The sequence below is a fragment of the Nycticebus coucang genome, chromosome 5, assembly GCF_027406575.1.
Source record: "Nycticebus coucang isolate mNycCou1 chromosome 5, mNycCou1.pri, whole genome shotgun sequence".
Taxonomy (NCBI): Eukaryota; Metazoa; Chordata; class Mammalia; order Primates; family Lorisidae; genus Nycticebus; species Nycticebus coucang.
The window spans coordinates 100,488,300-100,507,228 of NC_069784.1; the positions used below are offsets into that span (position 1 = coordinate 100,488,300).

General features: G+C 35.5%; 1 protein-coding gene across 13 annotated transcripts in view; it reads right to left on the reverse strand.

The window, feature by feature from the left end:
- TRDN (triadin) overlaps positions 1–13,802 on the reverse strand; it is a 403,216-nt gene extending 389,414 nt beyond the window's left edge. For all 13 annotated transcript variants that reach the window (XR_008380232.1, XR_008380234.1, XR_008380233.1 and 10 more), the window contains exon 1: positions 13,465–13,802. Coding sequence is in view for 10 of the 13 variants with exons in the window: in XM_053592195.1 (XP_053448170.1) it covers positions 13,465–13,486 (22 nt within the window). In the remaining 3 variants the exon portion in view is untranslated. The remainder of the gene's footprint in view (positions 1–13,464) is intronic.
- Positions 13,803–18,929: the final 5,127 nt, after the last annotated feature.

Here is an 18,929-nt window from a genome sequence, read left to right on the forward strand (position 1 = left end):
AAATCCCCTTTATTGTCATAAAAATAATTTCCAACTGAAACTGAAAGATAGCTAAAATAAGAACTTCTCATAATTGAGTATTTAATCCCATTTCTTTGGAAACTACCACTAACCTCTCACCTTTGTCTTACTTTCTTATTGTTAACTGGGGTATGCTTTCTTGTCCCTGTAAGAAAGTGTTTGGGAGTATTCCCAAACTGTGCTGAGAGGTGCTGGCAGATACTACTTATTCTGCAATCACAGGGGAAGATCTTCACAACAATTTTTTCCACCCCAAATGCCAATAGAGTGTGTCTTATCCAGCTTTGATCTACAGTCCAAGATTAAAATATTAGTAAAAAGTTTTTAGTAAAAAATAAATTGTGTTAAATCAATTAACCTTGAACTTTCATAGTTTAGGGATAGTGTGCAAAACGTAATTCTTTATTTTCTCCTCTGGGGATCTGTCCTTCTGTTTAGAACCATCCTGCAAGTTTTAACTTAATTTTGACTCCTTTATGTCAGTCCCTGATCAACAAAATCTCTATCCCCCAGCTTCTCAGATTTCCCTGATAGTCCTATCTCATAACAGTCGATTTGCTTATTTGTTTTACATTGATTCATTGTTTCATATGTTGCCTACTTTAAATTTGAGGACAAGAAATCAAGGAATATCTCTCTCTCTCCCTCTCTCTCTCTCTTTCTCGGCTTGAAACAGTAACTGGAAAAAACAAATACTGAAAATACATACATATATACATTTGTTAGCTGAGTGAATATCATTGAGGGTGTCAGCAATTTTACTCCTCTCCATCCATAGATCAATTACAGTCACCTGAAGTAGATAAAATACTGCGTTCCAAATACCTGGGCATTGAGAAGTTAGGTCATTCAAAGCGAGGATCCATGCTAAATGGTGGTTATAAGGAAGCATTCTAGCCAGGACCTACAAGACACTTCAAATCCTGGGACTGAGCAGAAACTGAGCAGTTAAACCTGGTCCACTTAATTCAAGACATAGCCCAAATGTTCTGGGACTGTCAGGACTATTATTTCTTTTTCTTTCTTTTTTTATTTCTAATATAACTCTCAGTCACTATAAAGAAAGTCTCTAGAGAGTTCTGCCAACTTATTTCTTTAATGTAGTAATATCTGCTACAATACTTTCTAGTCACAACTCTGAGCCTTGGTCTATGGCCCATGTCCCTCCACCCTTTTTTTGATTAAGGACTTTCTCCAGCTTCTTAAAAACCCTCCTTCCTTGCTACAGTGCTTAATGCAGTGCTTTTACAGGATTTCTTAAGACCACTGGCCTGAAACACTAGTTCTTGTAATTAAAAGAACACTGGCAATAGAATTAGTTATTCTTTAATACCCAATTTCTCATTGTTAACCTGCAGAAAATTATTTAGTGATTGCCTTTCTATTGGTATCATTTCTTCACAAATTAGAAATGGTGTTCTCCACAGACAAAACTCAGAGTAGCATACATGGGATGACAATTATAAGTGGAAGTTCAAATAGAAAGAGAACATTCAGACGAAATGACAGGGAACTAAGGATTATAATAAATGACTAGTTTAAAATAAATCAAAAACATGAAACACACAGCTTTTATAATATTATAGTAATAGAGTACCTGTCCCCAAAACAGAGCATTTCAACTAAGATTTTTACCCAATTTCTTTTTTTTTATTTTTTTTTATTTTTACCCAATTTCTTAGTGAGGTAACTTTGTACCTTAGTCATCCTAAGGCTTTATCCCACAGACTTCTAAATTCACTTACCCCTTATCTCTTTTCCCTTCATCTCTGCATTGATCAAACCTACTCTTGATCTCCTTACTCCTTGGCCAACCATTACACCTTTCCAACAATGTTATGGCACTGCAAATTCCAGTTTCAAGAAAAGGAGTTTTTTCATACTTATTATAAAATTATTTTCAGCAGGTTTCAGAGTGTTCTCACTAATCATAATATTTATAAAGAATAACATGACGTTGGTTAGCTAAATTAAGCATCATCACTCATAGAGGAAAACCTTGGAGATATTGCAGGTTTGGTTCCAGACTACTGAATTTTGCAAAGAAACAAGTCAGATGAATTCTTTGGTTTCCCAGAATATGCAAAAGCTATGTTTATATTATACTCTAGAGTATTAATTGTCAAGACCATTATGTCTCAAAAGACAATATAAATCCCTTAACTCAAAAAAATACTTTATTGCTGAACAAAATGCTAGCAATCTTTTGAGCATTCAGTGAGTCCTAATCTTTTTGCTGGTGGAGGGTCTTGGCTTTATGATGATGGATACCCACCCTTCAGGGTGGCAGTTGCTGAAGACTGCAGTGGCTGTGGCAATTTCTTAGTGTAAGACAGCAATGAAGTTTGTCACATCCTTTGACCCTTCCTTTCATGAAAGATTTCTCTGCAGCATGTGATCCTGTTTGACAGCATTTTGCCCACAGAAGAATGTATTTCAAGATTCTAGTCAATCCTCTCAAACTACTGCTTTACCAACTACATTTAGGAAATGTTCTATCAGGTACATGCCACCTTTTTTCTGTTCTGCCACACATTGGAAGAATAGGAGTTGTCTTGGGCCACACATTAGATATACAAATGCTAATGGAAAGCTGATTAGCAAGAAAAAAAAAAAGGCCATGCATACTTTTTATAATATGTGATACTGCAGAAAAACAAAAAAATGGCCTTATAAAATCAGCATGTGGCCCATAGGCCACAAGTTGGACATCTTTGTTCTAAAACCTTTGTTGTCATCTCAACAATCTTCACAGCATTTTCACCAGAAGAAGATTTCATCTCAAGAAACCACTTTCTCTGCCCATCAATAAGAAGCAACTCCTCATCTGTTAAAGTTTTATCATGAGATTTCACCAATTCTTTTATACCTTGGGGCTCCACTTCTCCTTCTAGATGTCTTGCTATTTATACCACATCTACAGTTTCTACCACTTCTTCTTCTGAAGCCTTTAACTCCCTTCCCAAAGTCATCTATGAGGGACAGAATCGACTTCTCCCAAACTCCTGTTAATATTGATATTTTTTACCTTCTCCTACAAGATAGGACGATTCCTAATGGCATCTAAATTGGTTTAAGTCCTTTCCAGAAAGTTTTCAATTTACTTAACCCATATCTATCAGAGGAATCACTATCTATGGCACCTGCAGCCTTATAAAATGTAAATAGTAAAATGTGAAATTCAAAATTAGTCTTTGATCCATGGGCTGCAAAGTGAACAGTGTGTTAGCAGGCATGAAATGCTAATCTCCTTGTATATCTCCATCAGAGCTCCTGGATAATCAGGAACATTGTCAATGAGCAGTAGTAATTTGAAAGAAATCTTGTGTCTGTGTGTCTCCACAGTGGACTTAAAATATTAAGTAAACCATACTATTAGCAGAAGTGCTGTCATCCAAGCTTTGTTGTGCCATAGATAGAGCACAGGCAGAATAGATTTAGCATAATTCTTAAGGATCCTGGGATTTTAGGAATAGTAAATGAGCACTGGCTTCCATTGTATGTTTCCAGCTGCATTAGCCCCTCACAGGAGAGTCAGCCTGTCCTTTGAAGCTTTGAAACCAGGCATTGACTTCCCTCTAGCTGTGAAAGTCCCAGATGGCATCTTCTTCCATTGTAAATCTGTTTCATCTACATTGAAACATGATCGTAGCCACCTTCATCAATGATCTGGGCTAGCTCTTCTGCGTAACTTGTTGCAGCTTCTGCATCAGGACTTGATGGATCAGCTTGCACTGTGGCATCATGAGGACAGCTTTTTTCCTCATGAACCAACTTCTGCTAGCTTCAGACTTCTTCTGTTGCTTCCTTACCGCTCTCGGCCTTCATAGAATTAAATGGAGTTTTAGGACCTTTCTCTTGATTGGGGTTTTACTGAAGGGAATATTCGGAATGGTTTGAACTTCTGTTCAGACCATGTAAACTTTTCTCTTTTCAGCAACAAGGTTGTTTCCCTTTCTTATTATTCGTGAGTTCATTGGCTCTTTTAGTTTTTTCAAGAACTCTTCCTTTGCATTCACAACTTGGTTAACTGTTTAAGACATATGCAACTCTTCCTTCCACTTGAACACTCAGAGGCCATTGTAATGTTATTAGTTGGCCAAATGGCAATATTTCTTTGTCTCTGGGGGTAGGGAGACCCAAAGAGAGGGAGAGAGAGACCCAAAGAGAGAGAGCTGGTTGGTGGAGCAGTCAAAACATAGACAATATTCATCAATTAAGCTCACCCTACTATATGGACATGATATGTGTGGCCCCAAAACAATTAACAATAGTAACATCAAACATCACAGAAAACTATGTCAGATAAAATAAAAAATAAAAATTAGAAATACTGATAGAATTACCAAAACGTGACACAGAGAAAAATGAGCACATACTTTTGGGAAAACGGCACTAATAGACTTTTCTAAACATAGGGTTGCCACAACCTTTCAATTTGTAAAAGGATGTAGTATCCAAGAAGCACGAAAAGCAATGGGAAAGAAAATGGGTTGTATCTGGCAACTCCAGATTAGAGACACATGTTTGGTGACTTAATCTGTCCGGTCTTCATTCTCGTCCTGATTCCTTGCTCTGTGCTGCTTGCTTTTCAGTCTACTGTATTGGAGACAAGAACCTTGTATTATTTATCACTGTATACCCATTGTTTGGCAGTCAGCCTGACGCAGGGTAAGTGCTAAAGCCTTGAATACATCTGAACCTCAGCCATGATGCACTGCTTTATAATACACATGCAGACTGAAAATTAAACCACAGAATCTAAATTTTTTATTTTATATTTCTGACAGAGGTACTTTGCCTTTTCTAAACATGCCTAATACTTCTACCGATTTAAATTCACAAGCTTGGCATTTTGCCATACTAGATCCCTTAGGCAATCATATATAAGCTAAATAGGAAGAACCATGAGCAAAAATAACAGCTCCAGCACTGAATGCCAAAGAAATGCCACTTTATATCTGCCATTTCTACAGACATTATATCAAGTGTCTACCTCAAACAGAAAATTCTAATCACATGTAGATTTTATTTTTAAAGGCACCAATTTTCCAGGGAAACCTTGCTAAAAATGTATTTGGAAAGTCTATACAAAGGGAAACTGATCATCTTACTTCCACAAGGTCATCAACACCTTCAACATTATCAAAACCAAGCTTGAAATACTTAGAGTCTTTTTTTCCCTTTGTGTTTCTCAAACTCTTCAGCATTTTGTGCCAGGGAGGGGAGAATGAAGCAGCAAATTAGCAGCAAGGGTAAAAGCAGTTTGTCCCGGTGAGTTCCAGCTTCATGCTGCCTGAATGAAATCCACTTGTCCCTGCAAAGAGCATGTGGCTCAATGTAAATTGTCTTTGTTCTTTTGCTCTCATAGGTTAAAAGATTTATCTGTAATTTACTCAGGTGAAACCATGGGCCTCAGTCTCTGTCACTGAGATCAAGTTAGAAAATATCTAATCCATGTATATTTCAATGTAATATTTAAAGTCATTGTACAGGAGATGGAGTTTGCAGTTCATTTGCATACCAAAGGATCTCTCAAAATTGTAAATGCTGTGTGTATTTGACAGCTTGACTCCAGGCTTGGAGATGTGGAGATGTTTGATGTTTAGAGGCTATAACTTACACAGAGCTAGAGGGCAGAACGGGACTCGATTCATTGCACATTTGCCAAGGATGCTCTTTTTAGCTTCCTTTGAAGATGAAAATTACCACCATTTTAGACCAGGAAGTTCATCTCTCTCTGCATAACCCTCACTTGGGGCACTACATGTTTATGTGACACTCAAATAAGCACCTCCTGTTAGGAACCATGCATGTAACTCACACTATCTGGAGAAGGTGGGAACAGGGGGAGAGGAAAAAACTTAACCTTGACAAATCTGCCCTTGACTTAAATGGAACCTAATCTACACAAGCTTCAGATTATTGTGTGATGTTGATGCATAATTTCTAGATGAAGATTTTTCCCTATTCTGTTCTTTTAAAATGTGTTCCATTAGATAATATGCATTTTTTATATATTAAGCATGTTCCCAGAGGAGCTTTTTTTATTTGAAGGAAGAAAAGAAAGTAAAGAAAATATTAATGTTTTAATGCCAGCTTGAAATACCCAAGTAAGCATAACTATAAAACCAAAAGCTTAACTGGAAAGTCTTAACCGTCCATGCGTTCTCTTTTCAAATTGATATATTCAACCCAAAGGTCAATGTAGATGATTTCAAAATTGCTTAGTTGCACTGTTTTATGTTTCTCTCATATTAAATATTGTTAACCGATTAAAAATTAATGCAAACAGCCTCGGAAGCTTTAAGTCTCCCAGGATTCCTAAGCCTTTAGTATAATAGCTGAATAGCCTCAATTCATTTTTGCATTGTAAAAGTAGCATGGTTTTTAAATTACAGTCACAATGAAAACCAAAAATAAATAGGAAAAATATAAGAAGCATTTAAACTGATAAACAGGACATTTGCCATGGGTTACTATGTGCTTATAGCGGAAGAAAAAAATAGTCACTATTGTAAATAATAAGGAAGTCTATAAGAAAAATCTTCTCACTGGATCCCAGGAAGAGCCAACACTACAAAGCTCTATGTTCTGTTCACTTGCACTACAGACTTCGCATCGTGGATTCTTTGCTCTATTAAAAAAACATAAACTTAATTTGTCAACTAGCATGATCTTGTAAAAAAAAACAGAAAAATTCCTCTGGACATATTATAATCAATTAATCAGGATTGACCCCTTCGTTAATGGCACTCCCCTCCACATAAAGGGTCATCCTCCCCAGACTCTGACCAGTGAGCGGCAGAGCAGGTGCCTGAATTCCCATTTCTGACTTTAGACTGCATGTACTTTTAGCTCTAGCACAATGCCTTTCTTAATGCTTGGCCCTTAGCTCTGCAGTACCTTTTCTATATGATTTTCATTGAGCTATACCGTACTGGTTTTCATAACCTGCCTTTCTTCTATTTTCCTAAAATCAATCTGGCCAATAAAGAAGACTGAGAAGTTTTAAAGTCAGACTGAAGGTTTATGTGATACCTGCCTTTGAGAATTTCTGTGATATTCATGCAAAAGCTTGGCACTTAATACCCTGCCAATAGACACAATGTTCTTGGCTATAGCACTTTTTAGAATCATTTTTTTTCTTGTGTCATATTGACTCTTAAGGATTTTTAATTTCCAGGGTTCCCATGACTCATATCATAAATTAACTATTTCTAATTACTGTCTCGATTAATTTCACTAATACTTTTGAGAAATGATATAAAACTAACCTTCCAGATCCCCACAGGACCTGGAAAAATGATTATTTCCTAGTCTGCTTTTACAAACTTAAAGCATATTTCTAAATCCTTCTATTTAATACAAGCACATTCAGTTTTCACGTCAATAACAATACACTGTTCAATTTAGTTAGTGATTTGGACTCACAAATAAATTGGGTGACTGGTGGAGTTACTGACCCATGTATTTATGAAAATGGAATGCTTATTAAAAGTTATTTACTTTACTAAAAACATCAACTCTGCTCTTTTTTTTAATTTTTTTCTTGTGGAGGAGCTTAAATATTCACAAAAGTAGACAGAATATTATAATGAAACCTCATCTACACGTCATCAGCCTCAACATAATCAACTCATAGCCAACCCTACCCCACCCATCTGCATGCCATCTATGCTACTTTGTATTATTTAGAAGCATATTTCAAACAGCATATCACCTCATTCATAAAGATTTGAGTATTTGTCTCTAAATAATGAGTAATTTTAAAACATAACCACAGTACGGTTATCCTACCAAAAACATAATCATTTAATAAAATTGTTTAATATCCAGATTGCGTTAAATTTTCATCTCATCAGAGTTTTATTAAGGTTGTTTGAATCATGACCCAATAATTCCATACATGGTGATGAGTTGTCAAATTTGTTTTTATATTTCTTTTCATCTATTCCATAAGTTTTCTTGTTTTTAGTAACTTATTTAAAGAAACCGGGTTGCCCATACTATAGAGCTTTCCATAGCCTGCCACATATTATGGTGCAGCTTTTAGCATATTTCTCATTGCTTTCTTTCTTTCTTTCTTTCTTTCTTTTTTCATAATATGGTCTATTGTATTTACTTTATTTTATTTTTTTTTTTTGAGATAGTGTCTCAAGCTGTTGCCCTGAATAGAGTGCCATGGAGTCATGATAGCTGACAGCCACCTCTAACTCTTGGGCTCAAGCAGTCCTCTTGCCTCACTTTGTCTATGTTTAGTAGAGGTGCGGTCTTGCTCTTGTTCAGGCTGTCCAATTCCTGAGCTTAGGCAGTTCACCCACCTTGGCCTCCCAGAGTGCTGAGATTATAGGTGTGAGCCATCATTCCTGGCCTTCTATTTCTTGAAATTTAAAAGTTCTGTTCTGTTTTCTTCTTTTCCTCCTTCCCTCCCTCCCTCCCTTCCTCCTTCCTTCCTCCCTTCATTTTTTCTCTTTTTCTAGTCAGAAGTTCAGTTCTAGTTATCATTTTTATGATTGGTTGGGTTTTGTTTATATTTTGCCAACAGTTTGCCTTTTTTGTATCTTCCAGACTTTTATCTATGAGTCACAAACATTGCCCTTAAGTGCTACATAATACAAAAACTCAATCTTCCCCTTAAATGATCCATGCAAAAATCCTTTCATTTAACTGTGTGTCTCAACACCACAATCCTCTTCTTTCAAGTACACTGGCTTTTCAATGTCAATTTTTAAAATGTGTTCCTAGAACTGAACGTGATATTTTATCTGTATGTAGTCTTAACGCTTTTCTTGATTGGGAGAATGGAGAACATAACCCAGAAGCAATTAGGGCTCGAACCTACTGCTACATCCTCCTTCACCCCCACACCCTCTCCACTTAGGCCAGAGTAGCTACCCTTGGCTTGGGAGATAAGTAGGTTAGATCTCCTTTTAATTTCACCATCTAGCTTTTGTGCCTAGTTGTTGTCTGGCTATGAATTCTTGATCTATTTTTCTTGAAAACAACAATGGATGCTCTTGTGCTTCAGGAGCAACACAATATGCAAAATAAATGAATACTTTTGCTCTAAATTTTGAATATCAAATTCTCGCATAGGTTTGCTGTTACAGAAGCAGTAAAGTGAAGTTCAGCTAACAGGAATGAAAAAAATTTATATATAACACAATAACTCTGCTTCTGAACCCTGAGGTTATATAATAGTTTTGAAGTTAAGGGTTTTACACAAGTCTTCTAACATTTTAAGAATTTCCTTTTTCTAAGTGTTCTAGTAAATTCAAAGTTAATTATAGATGAGAGCCTCACCAACTTGAGTCTGTTACATAAAAATGTATATATTCTTATATTTTGGAGGTTTTGGTACCCCGGAACACATTTAATACAAATATTATTATAAATAATAAAATAATGGTATATCAATTAATAGACAATTTGAAAACGTAATATATTTTACCAACTTTTAAAAAAGTCTAAGGGAACACTCTTACACTATTGCGGAACTGCAAACTAATACAGCCTCTTTTGAAAGAAGTTTGGAGAATCATCAGAGATCTCAAATTAGATCTCCCATTTGATCCTGCAATCCCAGTACTAAGCATCTACCCAGAAGAAATCATTTTATCATAAGAACATATGTACCGGATTTTTTATAGCAGCTCAATTGCCAAGATGTGGAAACAACCTAAAAGCTCATCAACTCAAGAATGTATTGACAAATTGTGGTACATGCACATCATGGAACACTATTCAGCCATAAAAGGGTGGTGATGTCACCTCTTTTGTAATATCCTGGATGGAGATGAAACACATTCTTCTTAGGAAAGTATCACAAGAATGGAAAAGAAATTATCCAATGTATTCTATATTAATACAAAGCCAATAGATGATCTGATACACTCCCACATAGGGGAAAAACTTATTTTAATTCCATTTGAGGGGAAGGGTAATGAGGGAGGAGAGGGTTGGGGTGCTCTTACTGAATGGGCATAGGGTGGGGGTGTTTGGCATACTTTTTGTGTGTAGGACATAACCACAAGAGGGACTCTACCTAACAAAATCAAATTTTTTGACCTGGTTGTTTGTACCCTCACATCAACCTGAAAGAAATTTACTTTCAAAAAAAAGCCTCCATCATCTTTTCAACAAATCTATGAAGAATTAACTGAATTTTACCTCATTGTCAAAATTATTTAAGAGATATTTTTGCATGGCATAAATACTGTCAAATAACAAGCTACAATTGGTTGTTGAAAATTTGTATGGACCTCAGAAGAGGAAACTAATTTTGGCACTTGCCTAGGATTAACTGAGTCTCTGGAAGGAAGGCAGAGAAATGTTGATAGCCCTAAATCCTGCACTGTTTGAATCTAATTCATTCTGGGGTCAGATCTAACCTACACAGTGTAACATGGGCCCAGTGTGGGCCCCTCAAGAACCACTTAATTGATACAAAGTTAATTATCAGTCTCACACACAGCAAGGGGACATCCTCAACAAGACTCTGGTCAGAGCTGGATGTGCATCCTGGCTATACTATACAGCTCTGTGAATTCAGGCAATTTCTTAACCCCATTGAACCTCAGCTTCTTAGTCTATAAGAAGCAATAATAAGAGCATTTTTCTAATTTTTGTGGCCCTGAAGATTAAATGACCATATAACAAGTTTAATATGGTGCTTAACATCTGTTTTCTAAATAAATGTGAGTTGTTATTATCATCATCATTGCACTTATCTTATTTATTTATTTATCACACCAGAATCAAGGAGACTCTCCCTGATTTCTTTTGGTGTTCAAGAAATAGTTCAACTAATTCTAGTTTAACTATTGCTCTCTACCTGAAACTATGCTCTATATGAAGCACTATTTCTTTTCTTCCTTTGGATAAAGTAATCTACTTGGAACATGCAATGCAAATCTATATAAAGAACTCAGTAGGGTTGATAGGTAAACATGCACTATAGTTAACCAAGCATTGGAATTATGCATGGGAGATGTGAATTATATCTTCAGACCTTCCCTAATTTACAGTGACCATGAGAAAGTCATATATTATGTATTAGCCTGGTCTTTCTAAAAGTTGAGGTGGGATAGTGGACTAGAGCTTCCTAAGGCGCTGCTTTAGGGCTTAGTTTCTTGAGGGCTATAGACTGTTTGCTTTTTCTGTGCCAAATGGATGAGAAATATAATAGGGGTAGATAGCACAAGGCTACTGATATAGTGCTTACATTTCATCAATTTGTCCAAGGTATTTGCCAAAGAAATATAGCAGATGAAAGAAAATACTTTGCTAGGCTTAGGGGATAGCCTGTACTAAGGATCTGTATAAAGTGCACCCTTTTAAAAGATGGGAAGAAGGTTATTGTAGCTAGGGCATTGAAAGTGAGAATCACAAAGGCAAAATGAAAAGTGTATAGTAAAGTACTGTGCAAAAAACTTCGGATAACCACAGAAAATAACTATGGTACTACACCTGAAAAAATAAATTCAGTTCACAGTCAAATTTTAATTTGAGAAATATTATTAAAAAATCATTCCATAAAAGGTCAAAAAAGTACATAATTGATGTTCACATGACATAGGTCTTATGAACTGTTAAGACCAGGGAGTGGTAAATAACCATCATCCAGGAATTAGATGTTATTTTTACCTTTTCAATTTATTGCTAATTCAATTTAAAAACAAAACAAAAAACGTCAAGTCTTTCAAGCTCCCTTTAAACTTCCAATCGCAAAAAGGCAGAAATAAAAGTTTTAACTTGAAATCAAAACTTCTCCTAAAAAATTTTTATGAATCAAGTGCAAACGTCTACAGAGCATCATCCACAGACTAGCAAAAGTTGGTAATGACCAACTTGAATCAGCTGCCAGTCAGCGCCCCGAACAGAGGCAGAGAAACATAATCATAGGTATCTTAATAACTTGTGCAGAGCTAAGCAAGAGGTTTTTATAGACAGCTCTCTTTAAGACAAACCGAAGGCCACGTGACATAGAATATATAAGGAATAGGAAAAAAATGCTATTTAGATTTAGTTGGCAAATTCTGAACTAAAATTGGTAAAGAATAAACTTCATATCCTCTTACAGAACAGACAAAATACAAACTAGATTTAAGGGAGCTCATTTCAAATCTTGGCAATTCTGTGGTCTTGAGCAAGTCACAGAACATTTTACTTACAGTTTCTTTTTCTTTGGAATGAAAATAATAATACCTAATAAACTTTATTGCATAAGGTTTAATTAAGTAAATATACATGATATTCTGAACAAACCACCTAATACATAGACATCTCTTAGTAATTGTTGTTACTAAGTTGGGGTGCCATTCTAAATTTCTTATTGGAAGGTACCAGTAGAATAATTCTTACAAATATTGAATGAAAATATCCACCACAATTGCTGTGTTCATACTAATTTTTAACCCCAAAGACAAAAACCACATATTCTATTTTTCAGTTGTCTGATTCGAAACAAACCAGTATAGCATTTAACTTTGAAACTGTCAAGAGCACCACCTGTCTGGTTTTCTTGCAGCTGTCAGAAGCAAATTTTAGATCCACCTCCCAAATTTTTACCCTAAGTAGAATCAGATTGTGTGTGTATTCAAAATGCCTTAGTTTGAAAGTGTTCCCTTATTACGAGAAATATATGTATGTATGCATGTACGTAAAACTTGCTACCCTGGTCAAATAATAAGAAATTACATATTTTAATTAAATATGTAATTTTCAGTAGAAGCATTAACAGAAAATATTTATTTAATATAAGGACAGATACCAACATTTAAAGGGCAAAAAAGGAATGAGTTTATGAAAAGAATCAGAGTTCGAACACTTAATTTCCTTATTTTTTAAATTGTATTGATCTACAATGAATTTGTGGCATTCAAAACTTTATGTCTGTGTATCTATCAATAACTAAATACCAATTTTGTTGGAGCATTTAAATCTTAAATTGTATGTAAGCCTTAAATATGTGTGTATTTATATAGTCTAGTTGGAAAGGAAAAACAGATGTAATATCTCCATTTTAACATAAAGCAAGAAATGCTCAAAATTATTATTTTAAGTTTAACTATTAAATGTAATGTTTTAAGTTTATCGTGGTCTCCGCCCTTGCAAGCCTTGTAAAGTTTGTTAGATAAGTTATCAGCCATCACGTTACATGACCATGCTATTTATAGAGGTGTGGGTGACAACAATTAAATTATGGTGCCTTTGGTATCGCAGAGAACAGTTTCCACATGCAAAATTTCAGAGAAATCTCTTCTTGCTCCCCCAACAAACAGATCTGGCAGCCTCTCAGCTCCCAAATCCCATATGGAATCATTGAACAAGACAATTACCTCAAAGCAACATTTTTCATGGACACTTTGCCAGTCAATGTGGCTGTCAATTTACACATTTTTTTCTTTAGTTGACACTATTGGAAAATAGTAGCAATACCTTCAGCAGTGATCTCAGTCATGGTGGCCGTAGCAAGTAAAAGTCAGGTGAAAATTTCTCTGTCAAGAAGCACTTTGCAGAATATTTTCGGAATTCGAGAACTCTGGTCAGGGTTCTATGTTTAAACGTGAGGGCTCCTCGTTATCCTGGCTGTTTCTCTGCTGCTTTTTTGTTGTCCTGTTGAACTTTGCCTCTTCTCTGCAGAGTTCTCCCCCTGGAAACAACCTAAGCCCTTTCCAAGCAGCACTTGTGGCTGAGCTAGAAGTATCAGCTTTGAACAAAAATAGCCTCATCACCCGGGGACTCTTCAGCACTTTTTTTTTTTTTTTTTGGCACTCTAGAGGAACACACACACACACACACACACACACACACAGATCTTCCAGCCCCAAAAAGAGATTGGGGGGTTGGGGGGGATGTCAGAACAACAACACGATAACCACAACAAAACCCAAAAGCCAAAGAAACTAAAAAGTACTGTCTAAGCCCCCGCAGTTTCTCTAAGATAATTACAGATCTTGGGGTCTATGTCAGAAAACATGAAATAAAGAGTTGAAGGTAATCTTATCTGTGACAGCTCAGTTTTATTCTTAGTGCTCTTACAGCTCAGAACATTCCTCTTTCCCTTATTTGGTTTAGGGAGGGTCCTGTAATGTCTACCAATGGCAGAGGACAGGAGAGTCTCAAGTAATTTTCTCCAAGTTAATTCCCTATTGGTCCAAATCCATTTAGCAGTGCAGTTATTTATATAGAGCTACACTTAAAATCTCAACTGTTAAATCCTCAAGCCTCCTTCTAGTGTTGTTGTTGGAGGCTAAGCTTTTCTAAACACTGACCGTTAAAAATTCTACAATTTGAAATTATAGAATGACATTGAGAACAAATGAATTACTATCTATTTTTTTCTCTTTAATAGTTTACTGAAAATAACATATCTGAGTACCTATGCAAAGAAAGGGAAAGTGACATAAAGTTCAGAAATCTACAGCTAACAATTTAGTAAAAGATTTCAACTTTTCAAACTTTTTTTTCCCTTCCTCAACTTAAAAAAAAAGATTATGGCAGCATCTAACAATTAGCCAAATTGGCTGATTAGCATTTCACCTTCCCACTCTTAGACTGGTATTAATGAGCAGAGAAATATTCAGTAGTTAGAAGGAGAAGGAGAATCAAAGGGCATTGATAATCATAAACTCTAGCCAATCCATGAATAATCAAGGGGGGCACACATTTACCGTACTCTCACAGTCAACCTAATAAATGTTTATACTTTGATATTTTAGCTTTAACTTGCTGCCTTTGGTTGTCAGTCCTCTTGAATGTGTATAGTACTTCACAGATCACAAACCAAAACCACATCTGTTATTTTAAATTTTCGGGCTTGGAAGAGTATTGCAAAGGCTATGTATGTCCAAAGCTGGTGACCTCCTCCATAGCAGTGGTTCCACCTTTATCTGCTGTCCCCATTGCTGGCATTATAGAAATGCTCATGCATCAGCTAAATAAATAAATTTGTAAGTAAGTAATGTTAATTTACAAAGAGATAATTCCAGATAATATTCACAGTTTTATGCAAGGTCCTATATATCTAGGACTGAGCTTAGAGCCTTTGGCTTGAAGTCTGAAACCTTTCCCAAGCCGTGAGGCCTTGTTGTAGATACTATTATTTGCAGTGTCAGGGACCATTTCATATTAGGTCCACCCTTGGAATTGAAAAATGCAAAATCCTCATAGCAGCCTCCTGGAGAACTAATCAAGCAGATTCACCCTAAGGGCAGAACTCTCCTCTTTTTGGCCCCAAAACATCACAATTCAATTTTGTCGCAGTGCTTCTAATTCCAAGAAAGTAACAATTCACATCTCTATTCATCAGTTACTTTCACAATCTTTCATAGTAGTCAACTGAAGAAACAATATCTTGTGTAACTCATTAAAAATTTTCATGGGTCAGGGCCTAAATGAAATTAGCTAATACAGGAAAAACTCAATTTCAAACCCTGACTCAATAAAGTTAAAATGAGACAATAAAGCAAGAATATTAACTTCCTAGTGATTGATATTACCCTTAAGTTCCTAGTCACTAATTTTATGTTAATTAGGAGGAAAAAGAAGAGGAAAAAAATGTTCTAGCCAATAAATATGTTTTAAAGATAATAAGTATTTTAATCCTGTCTGTGAGATTAGCCAAAGAATCTTTTTAGACATTGAAAGATTAGTATATTCCTCATTTTGAAGCGTCATTAGAACTCTTTCAATTTTTTGAAAATCAGTTCATGAGATATATCTTTGAGTTGCAGATGGAATTCTATGAAGCTCTTCAAAACGAAATAACTGAAATCTTACAATTGTGTATACCCCATTTTTCAGGAAATTCAAAGAATAGAATATTACAAACAATGTATTTATCCATCTTAATTTTTAAAAGATATTTGTTTCAAAGCTGTAGGTGGCTACACCTGTAGCCCCAGCTGTGTGGGAGGCTAAGATGGGAGGATCACTTGAGCTCAGTAATTCAAGTCCACCCTAGGCAATATAGTAAGACCCTGTCTTAAAAATTTTCAATTTTCAATTTTAAAAATAAATTTTTTTAAATGTATTTATTTAAAACAATTACCAGCGCAGTGTGTTCTCCCAACATAACCCAAAAGTGGTAGTTCTCTCTTCTCAGTAATAGCTTCAATATACTCTGACATTTTCCATTTCTACACATCAATGTTGGTAGAATTATCATGGTTTTGCATAAAGAGGCATTTATGAAATCAGGACAGTAGAAGCTGACAAGTCTATATAAGTAAATGATAAGCTGCAAGCTTGTGTTTTCCTATTAAATGTTGCATTTAGGCCAAGCTGTGTCTCCAACCTAATTATCCTGATCATTACCCTGGTAGTTCCTACCAGGTGTGCTAAATACTCAAATTAGAAGAGAAAAAATTCTCCCTTGGAACAATCTTTTTAACCTGGATGCTCTGTCTGCTATTGTCATAAACTAATAGGAAGGTTGAGAACCACTTATTTAGACACATATTATACTTATTATACCAATATTATTCATATTATACTGTGAACAAGATGCTTTCATATACATCGAGTTTCAAAATATAAAAAAAACATTCAAGAGGCAACCAGAGAATATTTGTTGATTTTTGGTTCCCACCAAGAAACTACAAAAAATAAATAACTCTTTTAAGACCATACTGCATTATCTTGGTCAGTGCTGATTTGCTTGTTCTACGGAGTGTAAGAAGAGGTATTATTGGGAGTAATAGCTGTTTGCCACCAGTCATCTATTTTTTTCAAGGACTGTAGATATTTCAAAGAAAGTGAAGTTTTAGGGTTATCCCCAAAGGTATTCTGTGTTTTTTTCTTTTTTTTTTTCCTTTTTTTTTTTTTTGGCTGGGTATGAACCTGTCATCTCTGGTATATGGGGCTAGCACCCTACTCCTTGAGCCACAGGCGCTGTCCTTTTTCTTTTTTTAATTTACAGACATAAATAGTTTATTTACTAAAATAACCTACACCTACATTGGTGGTAAACAGAAATATTGTAAACAAAAAAACTTTGTACAATGTAGTACGATCAAACTGAGTGCAAGAAATTCATGGTATGTACAATTGGGATAGAAAGTGCTCGTTGCTAGGATCTTAAAATAATAATTGACATAATTTCTAAGGTTCATTTTAATCAGCAACAAAATAAATAACCAACCAGAATAATTTGAACAAAGGAGTGGGGAACAGAGTGCTATAATGTGAGAATCGTTCATAATTCAGAGCAAACAAAATGTAACCTACTATTTTGGTGTTTCTATTGAAGAAGATTACCAGGGGGGAATAATACAAAAGAGGTTTACATTTAGCTTTGTAAGGGAAGAAAAACTGGCAAGCACAGCTTAGATATGGAAAGAATAACCAATGGCTTTTAAAATCTTAGGAGGAAGAATTATGGAAGAAACTGGAACTGTAGAGGGGAACACGGGACCGTTAGATTGTAATTGTTCGCATTTGACCTTGACATCCCATCACATGACTTAGAAATTCCTCTGAAGTTTGCACTTGATAAAGTTAATCTTCAGAATCACAAGCAAAGCCTCAGATGAACTATTAGTTCATTAATCTTACTTCATCTCAGCACTGCTGTTCACTTTAAATTGTTTTATGTTCTATTTGTGTCATAGAAAATTTCACTCTGCCCTCATTACTCTCTCTAAATGGCCTGTGCTCTTTTCTTGCAGCAAAGCTGAAAGTCATTCCATAGGTTTGGCTTACCATCTGATTATTTAGAAACTGTGTAATCCAGATCTCAAATGACAGAAGGCATTCCAGGGCAATTAAAAGCTTTCCTCTCTTCAACTCTGACTCATGAATAGCTGAGTCTCCAATATCAGGCTTCTCTCCTCACACAGGTTTGACATTATCAAACATTCTCTTAGAAATTTGCCTGTCAATCCAGTCTTCTGTTAACAAAGGCAATGGCTGTGGTTGCCCCTTTCTTCTTGGAGATTTCATTATCTGAAGAGTTGGCATCTGTCCACTACCACTGTTCTCTTTAAGAGGATCTGCAATATTCTGTAGGAATTGGCCCCTGTGGAGTGTGTAATTCGAATTACCGCTTTCTGGTCTGCAATTGATCACATATGACCTTCAGTTCAAGTTTCTGGTTTCCTATTCAGAAGGAATTTATGATTCATGCTTTTTGTGTTTTCTAACAAAATCATAAATGCCTTTCTTATAAAAAATAAAATATCTGCCAACCAAGTCTTAGATACAACTGTTTTTTTCTTCTTAAATAGGTTAAATGGATATATATTTTTTCTTTTTTGATGATGAAAAATTGGACTTTTAATATCTCAAATCAGAAACAAACTAAGGATGCCTGATTTCATCAGTTTTTTTTTATTTTTTTATTTTTTTATTAAATCATAACTGTATACATTGATATGATCATGGGGCATCATACACTCGCTTCATAAACCATGATTTCATCAGTTTTATTCAGCCTGTTATGGGCGATGTTTTCAGGCAAATCAGGCAAGAAAATGAAATAAAAGCATTAAAGACTTAAAAGTACACACATATACACAGTCCCCTGGAAAAATATGTAAAATCACAAATGCATTATCAGTGTACATACATGTAGGTAAACCCCAATACAGACACATAAACTCAAAGATTTCTTAAGGGCCCAGAGACACAAACAGATGCTCCCGGAGACACACCGACCCAGGCCTTCTACACCCTTCTCTAAGTTTCTGTGCTTCCTTACAAATAACCATTATGCACATACTTTCGCTTATTTTCTTTCTTCTTGTCATTTATTAGAGTTTCAGGTTGCATCATACTGGGATAGTCTTGTTCATAACACCATACTAATCAGAGAACCTGTTACACAAAGGAGAATAATACTGAACATCAGGACTCACACAAACACACAGACACACACACAGTGTTCACTCTAACTTCATCAT